At 42.2% G+C, this 22,847-nt stretch overlaps 1 protein-coding gene across 1 annotated transcript in view; it reads left to right on the top strand.

Moving 5' to 3' along the window:
* snx5 (sorting nexin 5) overlaps positions 1–22,847 on the top strand; it is a 41,790-nt gene that overhangs the window by 3,841 nt on the left and 15,102 nt on the right. Inside the window, exons 2-6 of the mRNA XM_068044572.1 lie at positions 9,724–9,822; positions 13,290–13,400; positions 14,474–14,595; positions 15,109–15,232; positions 20,691–20,786. Of these exons, the coding sequence (XP_067900673.1) occupies positions 9,724–9,822; positions 13,290–13,400; positions 14,474–14,595; positions 15,109–15,232; positions 20,691–20,786 (552 nt within the window). The remainder of the gene's footprint in view (positions 1–9,723; positions 9,823–13,289; positions 13,401–14,473; positions 14,596–15,108; positions 15,233–20,690; positions 20,787–22,847) is intronic.

The following is a 22,847-nucleotide window of genomic DNA, read 5'->3' as shown; positions in this document are numbered from 1 at the left end:
ACTCTGCTCTCAAAAACACTTGTTGATTCATCAAAGACTCAAATCAAGTTAGTCAAACATGATTTACCTTTATCAAATCCAGACTGGACTTCATTTAATTAGCCCATATTTTCCAAATGCCAATTAATTTTGTCCCAGATTTTTGAGTCTCAAAATTTCCCTAGCACGGACATCAGGCTGACTGGCCTGTAGTTGTGTTTATCCCTCTCCTTTTTTCTTTAACTGGGATGTAACATTCGCAAGTGTCCAGTCTTCTGGCATCACACCCCCTTCCCCCATATCTAAGGAGGATTGGAAGATTGTGGTCAGAGTCTCTGCAAATGATAATGTAGTTATAGTTTACTTTCAATCGTGCTGGTATAAAAATTTACTGTAGTGAAGTAGTTTTTCTGCAAAGATGGTGTAAAAATGCAGTGTGAATCCAGTCGGGCTTCAAACTGTTCATATAATTTCAGAGCCTGAACATGGAGTTTAGATAACACTACATCAGTTTAGTGTTAATGTAAAACCAAAGCTGCTTTGCACCAACACTAAACTTGGAGTGTAAATGTACAGTTAGTCACGATTTTGTAAATACTTAAAGCTAGAAAAATCGATGTTCTTGTAGGTCATTTTGAGTTTCTCTACTTTTAATATAATTGGCTGAAGAACCATATTTTAAAGTAATTTCAGAAATGTTCAGACGCGCTCAGTGCCTCAGACTACATCCACTTAGTGAATAGCTGAGGTGTACAGACCAAGAGGATCCCAGGTTCAATCCCAGATCTGTGCTAACTTCAGCCAGGGTGGTAGCAGAATTATTTGAGACTGGCCAGGAGGGGTAAATTGCCCAGGCTGTTTGCTCCTGATCACTATTGAGCAAACTCCTGCTGGAAAAGTGGACATCGGGGAAGGACAGGCTTGGGTTTGTCTGTGATGTCACTGTGTCCAAGCTCGCTGAGCCAAGAGGCCCGGTCAGCCTTGTCAGGAGAAAATTAAAAGAAACTATGGCCCTATTTTCAGAAGAGCAAGGCATTTTGTGTCCTAGTCAACATTTATATTAACCGATGCCACTATAAACAGATTATCTGGTCATTCATTCACAAATTTGCTGTTTGTGGGCCCTGACTCGGTAATTTGGTCGCTGTGTTTTGTCTATGGGCCAATTGTGACTGGAAATTAAAAGTTGTAAAATGCTTTAGGACATCCTGAGATTGTGATGAGTTGCTATAAAAATGAAAGTTCATTCTCTTTACAATGCAGACTTGGTCTTGAAACAGCCTCAAGTGGAAATGTAAAAAGCTTTTAAACCAGTGCTTTTTTTTTAAGGTTGCATTTTTAGTTTCCTGTGTTTAAAGAAGTACTGGATTTCTTGATGGATGGATTTGTTGATGGCTGGAAGTTGTGCTATTAGTTCAGTGCATATCTGTGTACTTGACCACATGATAAATCATACTCGTTTCTGTGGACTAATAAAAGGAGGGCATTTATAGTGCTGTAATTAAAACTAAATCCATCTTTTTTATAGTCCCCAACACTTAAAACTTCCACGTTTAAAATGGACAGTCATTTGTATCAGCCAAAGCATGATGACTTTTAGCCATTGGCATTAACATTACCAGTTATGGTATCTTTAATTGCTCTGTTTAATTCGCGAAGAAGCAGCTGTGTTAACTCGCCTGCAGTATTGTATAAGTGAAATTCACATCAAAAAACTGGTGCATGTGTTTTTAAAAAAAATACTTCATGCCCAATAATAGCAGCAGCCAAAAGAAATTCTTCCCTAATTAGGTGTTTGGGTTGTTTAGATGGTTGTTCTTGAAGGAGTTATCGAATGTGTAGACTGAGGCAATGTCAACAAATCACCAAGCACCTGTCTCGAGGTCTGAGGGGCTGCTAATAATTTCCACCTGCACACAACAGTACAGCAATGGGGTCTGGCATTGAGAGGTGTTCAATATGAGGCTGCATTTGCACTGCAATTTTGGCATCTGTGTGAGGCCATTTCACTTCATATCAACACTCATCAAGATAGTAAAGCAAACCCAATCAGCACTCAACTTGACCTGAGAGCAAATCCAAGTGAAATCTGTTGGAGGAAGGATGATTGGGAATTGTAAAATAAACATGTTCAAATTAGTAATGTTACAGCCTATGTGGTTCCTTTGCTAATAAGGGAGTCATAACTGAGTTGTGGTGTGCAGAATGAAGCATTAAAATCAGCGGGGCACTTTGCAGCAAATGATGTGCTGTCACAAGAGCATTTTATAGAACTTCTCTTATTGGGGAGGGAACCGTAAACAATGTGTATTGATTAAATCTCATAAGCTCATAAACATTTGCATTTATATAGCATATTTCATGACCTCAGGACGTCCCAAAGTGCTTTCTAGGCAACAAAATACCTTTTGAAGTGTAGTCACTGTTGTAATGCAGGGAATACAACAGCCAAGTTGCACACAGCAAGCTCCCACAAACACCAATGTGATGATGACCATATAATCTGTTTGTGATGTTGATTTTGAGGGATGAGTATTGACCAGGATACCAGGGAGAACTTGCCTGTTTTTTAAATAGTGCTAGGGGATATTTTACAACGAACTGAAAGGCCTGGGTTTAGTGTCTCACTTGAAAGATGATATCTCTGGCTTTCTCAACGCTGCCCTGGAGTGTCAGCCTGGATTTTGTGCTTTTATTATAAGCCAGCTTTACAGGGCGGCGCAGTGGTTAGCACCGCAGCCTCACAGCTCCAGCGACCCGGGTTCAATTCTGGGTACTGCCTGTGTGGAGTTTGCAAGTTCTCTGTGTCCACGTGGGTTTCCTCCGGGTGCTCCGGTTTCCTCCCACATGCTAAAGACTTGCAGGTTGATAGGTAAATTGGCCATTATAAATTGCCCCTAGTATAGGTAGGTGGTAGGGGAATATAGGGACAGGTGGGGATGTGGTAGGAATATGGGATTAGTGTAGGATTAATATAAATGGGTGGTTGATGGTCGGCACAGACTCGGTGGGCCGAACGGCCTGTTTCAGTGCTGTATCTCTAAATAAATAAATATTTACAAGGGCACTCGTCCATTTCAATGGAAAAGAACCTTAAAAATCTGTTTTTCTTTATTAACAAAAACACTTAATTCTTTCCATTTATCTAGAGTACAGTTTTTAATAACTTTACGCTTAATGTAAGGTTTTCATTGAATCCAGTATTATTGGAGCATTACCCTGTTAAACTGGCCATCAGGTATTCCAGGCAAATTTAATTCGCAAGTATGCGTTCAAGGTAAGTGGGTGGGGAGGTATAATGGTAGAAGATTGCTAGATTCAATAAAACCCTGGTATTAAGAGTAAAATCATTAAAAGTGGACCACAAAACCTTATTTGACAAATCCATTTCTGACTTGTTCAGTTTTCCACAACTTTCTTCTGCAGAATATGAAGAAGACTAGGGCACTTTACAAAAAAACCCCAAAGATAATTGCAGTATTAAAAACAGAAAATGCTGGAAACACTCAGTAGGTCAGACATCACCTGTGGACTAAGTGAAAGTTAATGTTTCTTTTTGGTGACCTTTCATCGGTACTGGAAGACGTTATAAATGAGCATCTTTTAAGTAAATACAGAACCAGGGAAAAGGGGTCAGGAAAAGAACAAAAGGGAGATGTCTATGATAAGATGGAGGGCAGAAGTGATGAAAGAATTGCTGTGTAATCTGACGTGTTCTAATTATGAAACCTCCCGGTTATGAAGCAGAGCCTTGTGTCTTAGTGGAGATGAAGGGGAAGTGTGCGATGGGTGTTGTGGTGGTTAATGGTGGATAATTTTCTTTTCCTGACGGCTGAGAAGGGAGAAGCAGTCCAAAAGCACATTAGCGGCAAAAAAAACTTGAATTCCATCGAGCATTTTTTTCTTTCACTGAATCTAAAGCTTAATTTTTGAATGATGTTGCTTAAAGTAGTATGCCTTATTTGTATTTTGTGTTGGTTAAGAGGAAGTATGTTGGCGATGGGCGGGGAAGGGGGTGCAGGACCAAGTTTACCATTTCGGACACGGTTGTAAGCTATGATCGTAGATCCAGTACTGTTAAGACCAGAAGCAATGTGAAGCTCCTTGCTCCAACAGTGTATCCAACTTCCATTTGCACACCATTCGTCCTAGTAGTTTGTTGAAATTGAGAAGTGAGGCTTTGTATTTTGGACTCCTCACTGGGCAATGGGTTGATCCTCTTAATGTGGATTTTATTGGACAGTCTGAAAGTACTTTTTATATTTTCTTCAAACTAGTGCATAAACCAAGCTGACACTCAGAGCCGTACTGAGGGAGTGCCAGACTGTTGGAAGTGCCATCTTTTGGGTGAGGTGTTAAAACAAGGCATTGTCTGCCCCCTCGGATGGATGTAAAGGATCCCATGACATTTGAAGAGGAGCTGGGGGAATTCTCCCTAGGGTCCTGGCCAATAATTATTCCTTGGTTAACATCACCACTGTAACAGATGATCTAGTTGTTATCACAGTGCTGTTTGTGGGATCTTGTGCACAAATTGGCTGTCACTGTTACTATATTACAACAATAACTACATTTGAAAAATCTCTAAAGCGCTTTGGGACCTCTCGAGGTTGTGAAAGGTGCTATGTAAATAAAGTCTTTCTCTGGTTTTCATCTGTCATTTCTTTCTGGCTGTTTGTTTTTGTAAATATTAGGAATCTCAGCAATTCCAGTCTCCGATATGATGAGTGTCTTCATTATTTATTGATGCATTGGATCACATCACAAAATTGGATAGCAGGTCTTGCTATGGTGATTAAATAGTTGTCGTGTGAGCTCATTCTCGCCACAAGCAAAATGGTGGCCCTAGCAGAGTGGCTTTACAGCAACAACAACTTTATTTGTATAGTGCCTTTAAAGTAATAAATCGTCCCAAGGTGCTTGCGTATCTAAGAATTACATGGAATTATAATCCTGATATTGGGTACTCTACTAAACCATGAGCAATACTAAACTAAAGGAGTGGTGCTTTGTCTCTTTTTCCATGTATTTCTGAAGAGAATATTTTTCTGTAATGATATTGGTGCCCTTTACTATGAGTGGTTTATTACTTTGCGAGTTAACCTTTAGTCTTGTGCCTTGCTAAATAAATCAGTCCACTTGCTAGTGAAACAAAGGCTGCATGGTGTTCTGAAGGCCAAGAAGCTGCTGTGTTTAATGTTGATGGTTATCAGTTCTGTGGTGGGAAAAGTTTGAAAATTGGCGGTCTGCTGTTGCAAGAAGTTAACTACTTAAGTTCAAACAAATTGGTGCATGTTGAATCTCTGGGTTTGCCTCATTCAGATGAGTTTTGTTCATTTGCTAGGCTGCGAGGTTGACCCAACTGGGGTGGGATAAAGAGCTAATTTGTGACAAAAGTAGAAGTTCTGTCCTTAGTTTTTGTAGTTTCAAGAAGGCTAGTTCAGATACAAAATGGTGGGTGCAATACCAAACAGGGTTGCTGTTCACAAACCACTTGATAACAGATTTCCTTTGGTAGTAGGGAACATACTTAAACTTTTTAATACTTGTTTAAGCCTTTTACAGGATGCATATTTCTAATTATGGCAATAAATGAAAATATTCCGGTGGGCTGGGGGAAGGAAACACTGTTGTAGGCCAGTTACTGTTGCAATTTAAGTGGACATAAATCAGTGGTTCCATGGGGTAAATGTCCTTCTGGTAAGTAGTCTTTAATTCTGATGAGAATGCGCTTCGTGGGGGCTCCGAGTTGGGAGATAAGTAAACGGCTGGCCGGCTCGGGTCAAGTCTGGGCGGGCTCGGGTCGGACCGGGCTTGGGGCAAAAGCGGAGGGACTCTGGCCGGGTTGGGCTTGGGTCTGTAGTGGTTTGGTCGGGTTCATTTTCCTGACCTAAAGTAGGCCTCTACTGTGGGTAACGACTACTGTCCTTGTGTTTGAAAGTTTTCTGTCTGGGGACTAGGTACTTTTTAAAATATTTGTTCACGGGATGAGTGTTGCTGGCAAGGCCAACTTTTGTTACCTATGCCCCATTCCTTTTCAGAAGGTGGTGATGAGATGCCTTCTTGACCACTGCAGTCCATGTGGTGTAGTACACCCACAGTGCCGTTGGGGGATGGTGTTTCAGGATTTTGACCCAGCAACAGTGAAGGAACAGCGATTATAAATCCAAATCAGGATGGTGTGTGGCTTTGAGCGGAACTTGTAAATGATGTTCCCAGGTGTCTGCTCCCCTTGTCCTTCTACATGGTAGAGGTTGTGGATTTGGAATATGTTGTTGAAGGAGGTTTGGCAAGTTGCTGTGGTGCATTTTGTAGATGGTACACACTTCTGCCAGTGTGCCTCGGTAATTGGTGGGGTACCAATCAAGTGGATGGTGTCGAGCTTCCTGCATGATGGAGCTGCACTCATCCAGGCAAGTGGAGAGTGTTCTATCACTCCTGACTTTTGTCTTGTAGGCGATCAAGTTTCGGGAGTCAGGAGGTGAGTTACTTGCCACAGGATTCCCAGCCTCTGATCTGCTCTTGTAACCACTGTATTTATATGGCTGGTCCAGTTGTAAGTTGCTAGTCAGGATGTTGATGCTCGGGGAATTCAGCAATTTTGGTACTGCTGTTGAATGTCATGGGGAAGTGGGTAGATTTTCTCTTGTTGGAGATGGTCATTGCCTGGCACTTGCGTGGTGTGAATGTTACTTGTCACTTATCAGCCGAAGCCTGAATGTTGTCCAGGTCTTGCTGCATGTGGGCATAGACTATTGCAGTATCTGAGGAGTCTCGAATGGTACCGAACACTGCAATCGTCTGTGAATATCCCCACTTCTGACCTTATGATGGAGGGACGGTCGTTGATGAAGCAGCTGCAGATGGTTGGGCTAGGACACCATGGAACTCCTGCAGTGATATCCTGGGGCTGAGATGATTGGCCTCCCACAACCATCTTCTTTTGTGCTAGGTATGATTCCAACCAATAGAGTTTTCCCCTGATTCCCATTGACTTCAATTTTACTAGGGCTCCTTGATGCCACAGTCGGTCAAATGCTGCCTTGATGTCAACGGCAGTCACTCTCCCCTCAACCCTGGAATTCAGATCAGTTGTCCATGTTTGGACCAAGGCTATAACGAGGTCTGGAGCTGAGTGCCCCTGGTGGAACTCAAACTGAGCATTGGTAAGCAGCTTATTGCAGAGTAAGTGCTGCTTGGTAGCTCTGTTACTGACCCCTTTATCAGTTTTCTGCTGATAGGGCAGTAATTGGCTGGATTGGATTTGTTCTGCTTTTTGTGGACAGGATGTACCTGGGCAATTTTCCACATTGCCGAGTAGATGCCAGTGTTGCAGCTGCACTGAAACAGCTTGGCTAGGGGCGCGGCTAGCTCTGGATTACAAACCTTCAATGCTACAGACTGGATGTTGTTAGGGCCCATGGCCTTTGCTGTATCCAGTGCCTTCAGCTGTTTCTTGATATTACGTGGAGTAAATCAAATTGGCTGAAGACTGGCATCTGTGATCTTGGGGGATCTCAGGAGGAGGCCGAGATAGGTCATCCACTTGGCACTTCTAGCTGGAGATGATTGCAAATGCTTCAGCTTTGTCTTTTGCATTGATGTGCTGGACCCCCCCATCATTTAAGGATGGGGGATTATTGTGGAGTCTCCTTCTCCCATTAGTTTAAATGGTCACCATTCATTGACTAGATGTGCCAGGGCTCCAGAACTTTGATCTGACTCGTTGCTAGTGTGATCGCTTAGCTCTGTCTATAGCTTGCTGCTTCTGCTGTTAGCATGCATGTAATGTTGTAGTTTCACCAGGTTGGCACCTCATTTTTAGGTATGCCTGGTGCTACTCCTGGCATGCTCTCCTATACTCCTCACTGAATCGGGGTTGAACCTCTGGTTTGATAATGGCCAAGTGAGAGAGATGCTGGGCCATGAAGTTAGATTGTTGTTGAATACAATTCTGCTGCTAAATCTGTTCTGAATCCGTCCTACATGGCATGTTGGTAGTGTCACACAACAGGGTGAAGGGTATCCTTGGTGTGAAGATGGGACTTCATCTCCACAAGGACTGTGTGGTGGTTACTCCTCCCAATACTGTCATGGACAGATGCATCTGTAGCAGGTTAAATTGGTGAGGATGAGGTCAAGTAGGTTTTTCCCTCTTGTTTCTCTCGCCACCTGCCACAGGCCCAGTCTGGCAGATATATCCTTCAGGACTCAGCCAGCTCGGTTAGTAGTGGTGCTGCCGAGCCACTTTTCCTGATGGACATTGTAATCTGGGGGATTTCATTCTGTACACTTGCTACCCTCAGTGCTTCTTCCAACTAGTGTTCAACATGGAGAAGCACTGATTCATCAGCTGAGGGAGCGCGCGGTAGGTGGTAATGAGTAGGAGGTTTCCTTGCCCATGTTTGACCCAATGCCATGATAGTTCATGGGGTCCAGACACGAGACATCGTGGGGTCAGGATCAATGTTGGGGACACCCAGGGCTGCTCCTTCCTTATTGTATGCTACCGTGCTGCCACCTCTGGTGTGTCTGTTCTGTCATTGGAATAAGATATACCCAGGGATGGTGATGGAGGTGTCTGGGACATTGGCGGTAAGGTATGATTTGGTGAGTATGACTATGTCAGGCTGTTGCTTAACTAGTCTGTGGAACAGCTCTCCCAATTTTGGCACAAGTCTCCAGATGTTAGTAAGGAGGACTTTGCAGACTGGGCGGGGTGACCCTTGTCATTTCCTGTGCCTAGGTGGATGTCGGATGACCCTTTCAGTTTTATTTTTCAACTTTTCTGTAGACAAAATGGGTTTGTTCTTTCCCTTTTGGTTTCCGAGTTCAAATTCAACAGATGGGATGAAAACGTTCCCCTTTTCTGGTTGTAGGTATCCTGCACAAATTTAGTTTGGTCCATCTCAATGCAGCTCCTCAAGGCTTACCCTCCACATCACAAAACTTCCTACCATTTGATAAATTTGCACTGAATTGGCAAAATGAATGTGTCCACATATTTGACTGGCATTTGGAGGGGTGCTGGAGCAAACACAGTGGTCTTAAAGGAGGTCCTGGCTTCTTGTGTATCCCCCACTCCTTTCACCCCACTGGAGACTGTGACTTTGTATGTCTTGACCCTAAGCTCTGGAATTCCCTCCCTAAGTGTCTTGGCCTCTCCAACACACTCACTCTCTCCCCTTTTTAAGACATCCTTAAAATCTACCTCTTTGATCAAGCTTTTGGTCACCTATCTGAATTTTTTGGCTCTGTGTGAAGTTTTTTGTCTGATTTATGCTCCTGTAAAACTTTGGACTGTTTTTTACTATGTTAAAGGTGCTATATAAATGCAGATTTGTTTTCCTCTGATTTTGGAGTTAATGCAAGTTGTTGGGAGCATACAAGATCTTTTATATCTTGTCCGTGTTTACTTAACCTGGGAGTGCTTGGTGATGGTTGATGCAAAAAAAAATTTACTCATCGTTGACCACTCTCTCTGTACTTAAAAACTACAACTTCAAAAGACAATGCAGGATGTGTTTTGACCTTTTTGTATAATGGTTAAAGATGTTTATATTGACTCAATATTTTTAAATATTAGAGAATATTTAACATTGCCGTGACAGCAAATAAGTGAGTACTATTTTTCATATGAAACGTGTTTGGTAACCACAATATGAATTATACTTAAATAAGATCCTATGCTACCACATATTGCCTGCACTGTGCTGAAAGTAAGGATTTCCTTTTTGATTTCAGCTAGCTTCAGTATCCATGGAGGCAGAGCCCTTGATGCTGGTTGATATTCCTGATGCTCTCAGTGAGAGAGAGAAAGTAAAATTCACAGTTCACACCAAGGTAGGTCTGCTCTTCCGTACACAATATGAAACATGAAATGAGTCTAGCTTCCACCAATAAAAGCCATCGTAGACATCAAGTATTATTGAGGTTAAAAATAATTGGCTGCAGTATATGTCTAGAACCAGAGCATGGCTGCCCAACACTATCCCAACAACATGTGTCGGGTTCAGGTCGGGTCGCTCTTCCAGGTCCGGCATTCGGGTTGGGCCGAGTCGGACACAGTGACAGCCAGGACGTCCAGGCGGGAAATGTGCACTTGGACTCTGCGCTAGTCTGCAGTGAGCGATTCCATCCAAGGTAGAGCACAACTTCTTCAATAAAGTTGATTATGTTCCAGGGGTTGGGTCGGGCGTGGGAAAATGTCAAAGGACTCTGGCCGGGTCGGATGTGGTTCTGTCAGGCTCGGGTCGGCTTTTATTTGCAGGCCCGAGCCGGCCTTTATCTAGAACTTTCAAAAAGTGGATCTTTTTTACGTTGGGTTGAGAAAAGAATTTGCAATTTGTAAAATGCCGATTTGTTTTCTGCCCTCTAATGTTTGGAGGAAAATGGCTCTTTTACGTTTTTTAAAATTTATTTTAACAATTAATGACAGTTCACAAAGTTCTCTGCATCGATAACAAAATGATATGTTTAGTGGTATTTCCAGTCTGCTTGTATCTCCACTGTTACACTCAAAACTATGCCGCACTTTGAAACAACGTGAAGAAACCAAGGTGTTAACGTGACACGGGTGCCAGAATGTTTGTGGCCTCTGGGTGACATCACCATCGTACTTTTAAAGAAGGAAACGAGCAAGCCGGTGTAGTAATTTCGAGTTTGGACAGCTGGGAAACTATAAACTCTCCCTGGTATTTTGGCTTTGTGGCATTATAGGAATACCATTTAGTCTTAGCAGGAGAATAATACATTGTGCATTAGACAGCTTTACACTACGTCCTGATAAAACGGTACATTAGCTAACTTTCTGTGAGCAATGCCAGAGTAGAGTTTCAGTCAGAGAAAACTAAAAGGTTTTCATCTTGGCATTTAGTCAGGGAAGAATGGCTAACTTGAAAGGCTACCTTGGGTTACTACCCCATGTTCAATGAGTCTGTTTCTTCAAATGTGTGTTGTATTAAATATTGAATCTATCAATTGTGCAAATAATAGACTGGTAATAATTATTATTGCTATAATTTTACTTGCAGCCTATTCCCACTTTCTCCTTACCACCAAAATTATTCCAAATTACTTTTCCCATTAATGTGAATAGATGCAATAAGTCTTGTTTTGTTAAAAAAAAAAATTCTTTATACCTTATCCTTACAATGTCCTGGCTGTATTCTACCTGCTTTCAAATATTCTTGACTTTATCTAGTTCTGTTCTTTCTGTACCATGTGGTGTTTTTTCTTTTTGCTGTTCGTCTCTCCAGCTCAGTTGGTATCTTTGCTGAATTATTTCCCTCAATATTTGATATCATCTTTGTTTAATGTTACTATCCCTTTCCATTTTTTTTTGTGTAACCACAAACTTAGCCCTGCCCCAAAGTTACATTTTTATCATTTTACCATAACCATATGAATATCTTAATTCACTGTTTATGAAATAACCTTATGGTGTTACAATCTCTTGTGGGTTTTGAAGGGGGGATGGGGAGAAAAAACTGCCACCGTTGCTCATTCTCCACACTTCCTTCTCCACACTTCCTTCCATTTACTACCTCTTGTCTCAGATCTCAAAAGTGCAGATGTTGACCAAACCCTTCCTTGAAGACTAGTGCTGATAAATGCAGTAGATAAAGGCGTACAGTTCATTAGTGGCAACATGTGAATTGATGACTCGGGCAAAAACTGCACATTTTGTAAATGGCTTGGAAGGGACAATGCTTTTGAAAAGTTTATTTGAAGAAGGTATTGAGAATTAACTTTGGGAAGATAAATGTTTGTGATGACTGCAGTAAATATAACCTTCTTTTCAATATTTTTATTAATTCTTTTTCTCCCCCCCCCCCCTCAACTCGGTTTACAAGATACTATCTTGGATTAAAAAAGTGAGTGAAGATGACATCAATTAAGAAGTAGTGACTGAAGTGACACCTAGGTTGTAAGAGGAAAGAAAGACGAGGTTCCACAGTTTTTAAGTTCTGGGAGCTGAGTTTGAGAATTGAGTTGTGATGCAGGGAGGGGTACAGCAGCATGTTTGGCGTGTAGGAGTATCATGAGAGGATAGGTCAGAGGAGCAATGACCACAGTACTGTTGTCTTAAAGATACATAAAATTGTGACTGTGTGACAGCTTAGAGGCCAGTGGTGAGAGAGAGATTGCTCATCAGATGACAAACCTTTTCTTGTATCTTTGTTGAGAACAAGAGGGCATGAATTTGAGGTAATAATGGGCAAAAGAAGCAATGGCAACGTGAGGAAAAACGTTTTCACACAGCAAGTGGTTAGGATCTGGAATGCACGACCTGGAGGTAGGTTCAATCGAGGCAGTCAAGAGGGAATTGGATTGTTATCTGAAAAGGAAGAATGTACATCTTTCAGAGAGCTGGCACAGACATGACGGACCAAATGGCAGCCTTCTGTACTGTAACAATTCTGTGATTGTTGGAGTGCACAAGGAGGGGACCGAAGACTCTTCCCAAATCTTGGAGATGCTTTCAAACCTGCGAGTGTGGAGAGTTAGGAGTCTTGGAGGGTGAAAGAGGAGACGACTGATTTGAGAGAAATGTGAAGAGACGGTAGACACTGTCTCTCTGTTGTAGGGAATCTCATCAGGAAGAGTTTTTGTAAGATTTAGTCTACAATCGAGGCACATTGCATCATGGCTCAGCTACTATAATCCTGAGCTGACTAATAATTGTTATCTATACTTTATCCCCTTGTTTTAATAAACTGCTTTGTTGATGTAGCGGGTCATATTGTGAAATCATTGCTTCTTAACCACCAACCCACAATTTTCCATTCACTCAACTTTGGGCTAGAATTCAGTGTGCAGAAGTGGAAAGCTCTTGGCTCATTACACCTTGCTGCCAAAATGTGTCCTTTTGAACACCCCTTTGTTCATTTAATCATGGTTTCCAAATGGTCAAACTAAGTCAATAAAGTAATACAGAAAAGATCATATTTTGATAAGTTGTATAACTGTACGTGTGGGCAACAGTTTGATTAACTGGTACAATGTACAGTGTTGAGGACTGCTCTGATAATCAAGGTGTATTCTTTCCACAAAGGGAGACTTGTTTATTTTTTGTGTCTTGCTCATTATGCTTGCGGGCTGGTGCTTGCTCCATCTCCATTAAGTTTGGCGGAGGGAGTCCTCCTGGATTTACATAGGTGCGGGGGAATCAGTAACTCATGGAAAATGCTGCTCAGTGCTGGCTGTTTACTGTTTTTAGAGGAATGGATACGTGTCTGGGCTGGAGGCAGAAATGGGGAACATGTCAATGATTGGGATGCGCTAATGTTTGACATTTCCTCATTCAGACCGCACTACCTTCTTTCAAGAAATCGGAATTTTCAGTGATTCGGCAGCATGAGGACTTTGTTTGGTTGCATGACGCCTTGGTTGAGAATGAGGACTATGCTGGAATTATTGTGAGTAGTTGAAGCACATTCAGTAGTTGCCACCCACATCACTGGGGCAGAGAATCCATGTTTTGTAAGCCTGAAATAGAATCCATTATTTTCTTAATCGTGCGGAAGCCAGGAGGTGTGGAGGAGCATGGAGATTTGTGTGTCCGGGTACACATCACAAAGTAGACAGCTACAAAGAGTAATCAAAAAGGTTAAAGGAATATTGGCCTTTAGCGTAAGATGGTTGCTATAAAAAAGGGAATTTGTAATGCTTTGGTTGTATAGAGCCTTGGCCGACCCCAATGGATTCAGTTTTGGCCCTGGTGAAGGCCTTGAAGGGGGATCATTGCAGATTCATCTTAAATGGTACTAGGCTAAAAAAGGGTTAAAGACTGATTAGTTGTACAAACTTGACTTCTGTTCCCTTGTGTTTAGAAGGTTGAATTGTGATTTAATCGAGGGCTTTAAAGTAGTAAAGGAATTCAATAGTTTCTGCATCTATCCTATTTCTTTTGGTGGAGAAATCCAGAACAAGGAGCAGCAATCTTAAAATTAGGACTAGGCCATTTAGGAGTGAAATTGGAAAGCATTTGTTCACACAAAAGGGGAATGGAAAGCTCAAAGTCTCTCTTCTAAAAGAATGTAGATGCTAGTGGTCAACTGAAGCTTTCAAGATAGAGATCCAAGGATTTTTGTTGGGTAAGGGTATCGAGGGCTATGGAGTGAAGGCAGGTAGATAGAGTTGAGTTGCAGGTCAGCCAGGATCTAATTGGATGTCAGAAGAGGTTCAAGGGGCTGTACGACCTCCTCCTCTTCATATTTAAATTTGCACATGAATACTTTTGTAGTCTTCTAGAATTTAAAGGTTGTGTTGAACCACTGAACATGGGATTGGGCAGATTTGTGCATTGTGTGGGGAGAGTTAAAGGGTACTTGACTTCATATAGCTGTGTATTGGGTGCAGAGTGGTAGAGGGTACTTGGCCATGGACAGACATGTATTGGGTGAGGGAAGGTGAAGGGTACTTTTGCTGAAACGACCTGGTTTTGTTGAAGTGAACTTTTTTTTTCATTCCTTTCCCCACCCCCATTTAGATACCTCCAGCACCTGCCAAACCTGACTTTGATGTTGCGAGGGAAAAGATGCAAAAGCTGGGCGAAGGTGAAGGTTCCATGATGAAAGAAGAATTTAATAAAATGAAGCAAGAACTCGAAGCGTAAGCTGCTGAGAAAAATTTCATCCTTTTGTTTCTGACAAGTGTTAAACTTCAGCTGCTTCTCTTGGGGAGGTGGAGTACAAGGATGGATGGTGTTGGTTTTAAAAACTACAGTGAGGAGGCTGGGAATGGACAGATTAAGTGAATGTAATTTTCTTACTGAAATCTGACTACTGTTTGGAGTTTGGACAGTGGGCGTTGATCAGAGCTTTTTAAGCTGCTAGGCTGTTTAAAGTCAAATACTGCCAAGAATTGTGTTTATTTTGGTTTGTGAATTTTAATATTTGCATCTTAGTGTATTTTTGTGTAGTATATAATAACTTATGCTGTTGACATTTACTAACTAGCTTGACTAATTATTGGGGAGTAACTAACATTGTAAATATGACCTAGTTGTGGTTTCCATTCACCGTTTAAACATCACTGATTCTGCTTTCTGCATAACAAAATAATTTATAGTAATTTAGTATCATTGACAATACTCCTATTTCCTCCCCCTTATTGTTTATTCAGGGAGTACCTGGCTGTCTTTAAGAAGACAGTGTCCATCCACGAAGTCTTCCTTCAGCGACTTGCAGTTCACCATGTGTTGGGCAAAGACCATAACTTCCATGTTTTTCTGGAATATGACCAGGATGTAAGGCACTTTTTCTTTCTTCCTTTAAAAGTTCCTGAGGTAGGGTGTTCCCGTTCTCATCTTCAGAGGAAAAAAAGCAAAAGTTTACATTGCAGTTTCCTTATCACTTTTTTCTCTTTTTTTTTTCATCAAATGAGGTTCAATTGATAGTATTGTAAAATATTTCTTACTCTGAAGGCAATGAAGAGGCTTTAATTTAAAACGGGCATGTTTTGTCCAATGTGTGGGAAATGCTCTTGCTCCAATTAGTCTCTTCCCCCACCCCCTATTTTCTTTTCCATAGCTCTGCAAATGTTTCCTTTTTTCAGTATATATTCAATTCCCTTTGAAAAGTTACTATTCAATCTGCTTCCACCAGCCTTTCAGGCAGTGCATTCCAGATCATCGTAACTCCCTGCATTAAAATTTTCTTGTCGCCCCCCCCCCCGGTTCTTTTTCCAATTATCTTACTGCCTTCTAAGTCCCTGTTGCTGAGAAAAACAATACTTTTGCCAATGCGCATGTAGATTTTGTTGGGACAGGAGAAGAAACAAAATTTAAAAGGCACATTGAGGGGTGGATTTTATGGACCCCCCCCCCCCACCACCACAAGACGGGGTCGGTGGGTGGGGATAGGCCAATGACTGCATTCTCGCACAGAGGCCAGTTGAGGCCCTTAAGTCGCCTATTAATGGCCACTTGGGCTTCTTCCCACCGCCGCTGGGATCTAACCAGTGGTCATGGGGGCTTCTTCCATGAAGGGAAGGCACCTCGTAAAATGAGGTGCCCTCCCTGCAGGCTTTGGGTGGCAGGGGTGGTGGTCCCTCTTTCATAGGCAATCTGTGGCCCAGGGAGGACCCCCACCTGCAAAACGTACAACTTCATGTACTCTCCCTTCCCCTGGACTTCACCACCCCCCCCCCCCCCCCACCCCAAATTGGGGCCTTCCAGACTGGCACTTGTTGACCCTGCCTCACTTGCGTGAGGTCTGGGGTTCCAGCGCTGGGCCTGGGTCTATCTCTGCAGTACCGATAGTGGCCACTGCTCCCAGTGGCACTGCTGAGCTGCCAGCCTTGCCTTTGGCTGGCAGTTCTTGGAGGTAGGATCCCCATCTTTAAAGGGACGTAGATACCGGTGCTGGAAACTTTGCCACGGGAACAACTGAGGATCATGCTGGGATGGGGGGCTCAAAGGCCAAGTTGGGTCTTTCCCTGCCTGCCCTGCACCACCACCACCTCCCCTGCCCTCCCCTCTAAAACTTTCAGTTTGATGCCGGGAGCCCAGCCTCTTCCACAAAATCCAACCCTGTATCTCTGCACAGCAGTCTAAAGGGGCGAGCTCCACTGATGGTGAGCTAATCTGTTTGATCTAGTGTGTAGGAATTCTGGGTTACTGCATGAACTAAATGTAAAACTTGAAGCTCTGTACTTTATAGTTCTGGGATATTGTACTGTGCATGAAAGCTCCAATCTATTGGAGTACTTGCACAAATCCAATTTCCTTCTCTTCAGTGCCTTCTAGGCTGATAAGTCTGGAATTCCCTATATTTTTCCTCCTTTTTAAAACATTTCTTCAAACCTCATTGAAGCTTTTGGTCATCTGTTCTAATCTCTGATTCAGTTTGATAACACTCCTGCTAAGTGCGTCAGAATGTTTTATTCTATTAAAGGTGCCATATAAATGTATTTGGAATTAGTGATGGTGTAGACCAAAGGTAGTGACCCTGGCTAGAGACTGAATGTCAGGCTGCAGTTAAGTAATTCATCCACCTGCAAGAAGTGTTGTGGCTTTGGGTGGCTGGGGAGTGGTGGTGAGACCATTTATCAGAGGAACTGCAGCCAAAAGCCTGATGAGCTAATCCTTGAATTGGTCAATGGCATCCACAGTCTGCAAGTGGTGATGCAGTGCATAACAAGTCAATGAAAGAGCAGCGATGGCGAGTCTGAAAACATTCCAAGGTGAACCAGAAACCTTCCTCCTAATCCCCTGGTACTCTTATATCGTAACTGACCGGATAAAAAAGTGTCGCAAGTATTATCTTGACTTGGGTGCCAGGGGAGAATGCCAGTCCAACTGGATTATTTATTTATTTAGAGATACAGCACTGAAACAGGCCCTTCGGCCCACCGAGTCTGTGCCGACCAACAACCACCCATTTATACTAATCCTACGTTAATCCCATATTCTCTACCTGTGAAGTCTGTCGCTACATACCTGTCAAAGACTTATTTTTATAATGTATTGTACTTGTATCCAAGATGTAGGGAGGGGAGAAAACATTTTATTTAAAACTTAAATGTAATGAGTAACATTGGTTCAGCAACGCTGGACTCTATCAAAGTCGATGAGAAGATTAAAAAGCCAACTGATTGTTCGGGGATATGTAATGAGCAATTGCTGCACATTAACTCAGTGGAGGCATTTAAGAAGCAAATTATTTCACAGCACAGCGGGTGGTTGCAACTGTGTAATCCAACAATCAAATGGTATCTGTATGAGTTTTACACTTTGTTATGGTGCCAAGAATAGGGTATTACAGCATTTTACAATTCTGTTCTCTGGATGTGTGCGATGCTAGCAAGTCTGGCATTTATTAACCATCCCTCGTTTCCCCTTGAACACACTGATGGATTACCTCCTTGAACAAGAGGCTTGTTGGGCCTCTTTCAAAGAACGTCGAGTCACCCACATAGTGTGTCTGGGTGTGAACCAGACCAGGTGGAGATGGCAAGTCCCCTTCCATGGCTCAATGATAGCAGTTTTACCTCTGAATCAGACAGTTGTGGGTTCAAGTCTCACTCCAGTAGCTTGAGCACATAATGTAGGCTGACCCCTCAGTACAGTACAACACTGAGGAAATGCTACACTGTCAGGGTTGCTAACTTTCAAATGAGACATTAAACTCCATCTTGGGTTTGTGTAAAAGATCCATCAGGACTATTCAAAGAAGGGTGGCACAGTGGTTAGCACCGCAGCCTCACAGCTCCAGCGACCCGGGTTCAGTTCTGGGTACTACCGGTGCGGAGTTTGCAAGTTCTCCCTGTGACCTCATGGGTTTCCTCCGGGTGCTCTGGTTTCTTCCCACAAGCCAAAGACTTGAGCCAGAGATAGGTAAATTGGCCATTGTAAAAATTGCCCCGAGTGTAGGTAGGTGGTAGGAGAATTGAGGGAAGGTGGGGGTGTGAGAGGGAAAAATGGGATTAATGTAGGATTAGTATAAATTGGTGGTTGATGGTCGGCATGGACTCGGGCCGAAGGGCCTGTTTCAGTGCTGTATCTCTATGACTGTAAGAGCAGGGGAGTTCAGCACCAAGTCTTGGCCAATATTTATCCCTCAACTAATATCACTAAAACAGTTTATCTGATTGTTATCTCTATTTGTGGGAGCTTGCTGTGTGCAAATTGCTGCCATGTTTCCTACATTATGACAGTGACTACACTTCCAAAGCACTTCATGAAAAAGCTCTTTGGGACATCTTGAGACCATGAAAGGCATTATAGAAATACAAGTTAATTTTTTCCCTGACACATTGTGTTTTTACAACAATTTGGCTGCTTTCCTGGTGCTGGCCCATAGTCATTGAATTCAGTTTCAGAACTTAACCAGGGTGAGCTTTGAACTCTTGACCTCTGGGTTGCTGGTCTGGTGCGCTGATCAGTACATCACCATTCGTTACCAGTGTTTGTTTTTATATACAAACTGGAGAAAACCAGGGAAATAGAGAAAAAATGCCTGAGCATTACAAGAATGGGTTTCAAAAGACATTTGACATAGTACTGCATTAATAGACTTGTTCGCAAAATTAAAAACCTTTGTTTTAAAAGGGCAGTGGCAGCATAGATGCAAAATTGGCTAAAGGACAGGAAGCAGAGAATAATGAATTGTTGTTCTTCAGACTGCAGTGAAGTGGTGTTCTCCAGGGTCCGCTATAGGACGACTGCTTTTTTTTAATGTCTATTCGTGACCTGGGCTTGGGCATAATTTCAAAGTTTGCAAATAATATAAAATGTAGTGAACAGTGATGAGGGTAGTAACAGACCGCAGGAGGCCATAAACCATTGAAATGAGCAGATGAATGGCTGATGAAATTTAACACAGAAGTGTGAAGTAATAAATTTTGGTAGGAAGAATGAAGAGTGGTAATATAAACTAAATGGTACAATTTTAAATGCGGTACAGGAACAGAGAAACATGGCGTAAATACACAAATCTTTGAAGCTAGCCGGATAAGTTGAGAAGTTGGTTAAAGTATAAGGGATCCTTGGCTTTATTAATAAAGGCATAGAGTACAAAAGTAAGGGAGTTATGCTAAACCTTTATAAACCACTGGTTAGGCCTCAGCTGGAATATTGTGTTCCTTTCCAGGTACCACACTTTAGGAAGGATGTAAAAGCCTTGGAGAGGGAGCAGAAGAGATTTACTAGAATAGTACCAGAGATGAGTGACTTCAGTTACCTGGAGAGACTGGGAAGTTGATCCTGTTCTTACAGGAGAGAAGGTTAAGAGGAGATTTGATAGCGATGTTCAATATCATGAATGTTTTTTGAATAAATGAGAAACTGTTTCCAGTGGTAGAAGAGTTGGTAACCACAGGACACAGATTTAAGATGATTGACAAAAGAACCAGAAGTGACATGAGGAAACATTTTTCTTCAACTGTGAATTGTTGTGATTAGGAATGCGCTGCCTGAAAGGTGGGTGGAAGTAGATTCACTGGTAACTTTCAAAAGAGAATTGGATAAATACTTGAAGGCAGGAAAAAAAAATTACAGGGCTATGGGGAAAGAGCAGGGTCGACATTACTTGGATATCTCTACCAAAGAGCCATCATGGGCAGAATGGCTTCCTTCTGCACTGTATCATTGTGATTTCTATGGTTGGTGTGGAAAATTATAGAATAATTACGGCACAGAAGGAGGCTATTATGCCTTTGCCAGCTCTTTGAAAAAGCTATCCATTTAATCCCACTCCAGTGTTCGCTCTTCATAGCCCTGCAAACTTTTTTTTTCAGATATCAATTCAGTTCCCATTTGAAATAAGCTTGTGTTAGAGAAGCACCCATTTTAAAGGGCACTTCAGCCCTGGCAGAAATACTGTTTTATTAAAGAACTAAATAAATTAATGTCAGCATCATTGTCCATGCATAAATTTATAAACTGGGGCTGTGGACCTCCTGTTTCTAAACACACAGTGAGATGATATCCTGGCATAAAACTACTTAAATGATGCCCATCACTGCCGGAACCCAGTGACTTCAACTTCCATCCTGGAAAAAACAAGTGGTGATCTCGCAAGGACTGTGAAAAAAGTAGAAGGAATCTCTTGCACATCCCCTAACTGAGCTGCTGCTGCCTCCTGAATGAGCTTTAGGAACAGGTGTCAGTCATCCAGGCCCTCCAGCCTGTTGCCCCATTCAACGAGATAATAGATGATCTGTACGAAGTTAACCTAACTAACCTCCTTCTGTTTGTATTTTAGCTAAGTGTCCGAAGGAAGAACACTAAGGAGATGTTTGGTGGTTTTTTTAAGAGCATGATGAAGAGTGCTGATGAAGTACTCATCTCTGGAGCCAAGGTAACTTAGTCAATTAGTTTTTCTAATGTGTATGGGAAATTAGGATCTAAATATAACTTGGATTACAAGTGCAGTGGTGAAATATTGGAAGAGTAGAAGAGTGTTTCAGAGAGCTCTTGAGAAGTTCAGTTGCATTGATTATCCTGATATAGACTGGGATAATAGTATGAAGGGCAGAGAGGGGGAAGAGTTTCTCAAGTATGTACAGGGGAATTTTCTACACCAGTGTGTTTCCAATCCAATGCGGAAGGATCTGGTTCTGGGGAATGAGGCGAGCCAAGTGGATCAAGTGTCAGTCGGGGAACATTAAGGAACAATAATCGTAGTATCATAAGGTTTAGGTTAGCTGTAGAAAAGGAGAAGGAGCAATCCCTAGTTTAAAAAAAAAATCAATTGGAGGAGGGTTAATTTTAATGGGGTGAGAATGGATCTGGCCCAGTTAAATTGAAATCAATGATTGGTTGGCAAAACTGTAATGGAACAATGGGCTACCTTTTAAAGAGGATGTGGTTGGGGTATAGTTAAGGTGCGTTCTCGTGAGTGGGGAAAGGTAGGACAAACAAATCCAGAGCTCCCTAGATGAAAAGCAATAGAGAGCAAGATGAAGCAGAAAAAGGGGTGTATGACAGACATCAGGTTGATGATACAAGTGAGAACCAGGCTGAATATAGAAAGTTCAGAAGAGAAGTGAAAAAAGAAATGAGAAGCAAAAGGAGAGTATGAGAAGAGACTGACAGCTAACATAAAAGAATCTAAAAGTCTTCTATAGGCATATAAATGATAAGAATGGTAAAAGGAGGAGTAGGGCCGATTAGGAGCCAAAAAGGGGATGTACGCATGGAAGCAGAGGGCACGGCTGAGGTACTAAATGACTACTTTGTATCTGTCTTTACCAAGGAAGATGATGCTGCCAAAGTCATAGTGAAAGAGGAGGTAGTTGAGAAACTGTATGGGCTTAAAATTGATAGAGTGGGTATTAGAAAGGCTGGCTATACTTTTAAGTTGATAAGTTACCAGGGCTAGATCAGATGAAAAAAGGATACTGAGGGAAGTAGTGGAAATTACAAGGCACTGGCCATAATCTTTCAATCCTCCTTGGATAGAGGGGTGGTGCCAGAGGACTGAAGCATTGCAAATGTTACACCCTTGTTCAAAAAAAAAAAGGGTGTGAGGATAAGCCCAGAAGTTACAGACCAGACAGTTTAACTTCAGTGGTGGCAAAGCTTTTAGAAACAATAATCTGGAACAAAATTAACAGTCAATTGGGCAAATGTGAATTAATTAAGGAAAGCCAGCATGGACTTGTTTAACTTGGTTGACTTTTTTGATGAGGTAGTTGAGAGGGCTTATATGGTGTATATGTACTTCCAAATGGTGTTTGTTAAAGTGCCACATCGAGTCCAGAAACAGGCCCTTTGGCCCATCGTGTCCGTGCTGGCCATCAAGCACCTAACTATTCTAATCCCATTTTCCAGCACTTGGCCCGTAGCCTTGTATGCTATGGCATTTCAAGTGCTCATCTAAATACTACTTAAATGTTGTGAGGGTTCCTGCCTCTACCACCCCTTCCAGATTCCAACCACCCTCTGGCTGAAAAAATGTTCCCTCTAAACCTCCTGCCCCTTATCTTAAATCTGTGCCCCCTGGTTATTGACACCTCCGCTAAGGAAAAAAGTTTCTTACTATCTAAGCCCCTCATAATTTTGTATACCTCTATCGGGTCTCCCCTCAGCCTTCTCTACTCTAAGGAAAACAACCCTAGCCTATTCAGTCTCTCTCCATAGCTGAAATGCTCCAGCCCAGGCAACATCCTGGTGAATCTCCTCTGCACCCTCTCTAGTGCAATCATATTCTTCCTTTAGTGTGGCGACCGAAACTGTACACAGTACACCAGCTGTGGCCTAACTAGCGTTTTATACAGCTCCATCATAACCTCCCTGCTCTTATATTCTATGCCTTGGCTAATAACACATGAAAGACATGCCAGCAAAGTTGGAACCTCTGGAATAAAAGGGACAGTGACAAAATGAATATGAAGTTGGATGAGTGATGGGAAGCAAG

This window comes from Heterodontus francisci, chromosome 13, assembly GCF_036365525.1.
Source record: "Heterodontus francisci isolate sHetFra1 chromosome 13, sHetFra1.hap1, whole genome shotgun sequence".
In the NCBI taxonomy this organism is placed as follows: Eukaryota; Metazoa; Chordata; class Chondrichthyes; order Heterodontiformes; family Heterodontidae; genus Heterodontus; species Heterodontus francisci.
The sequence above is the reverse complement of the archived record's forward strand: the minus strand, read 5'-3'. Positions and strand labels throughout refer to the sequence as shown.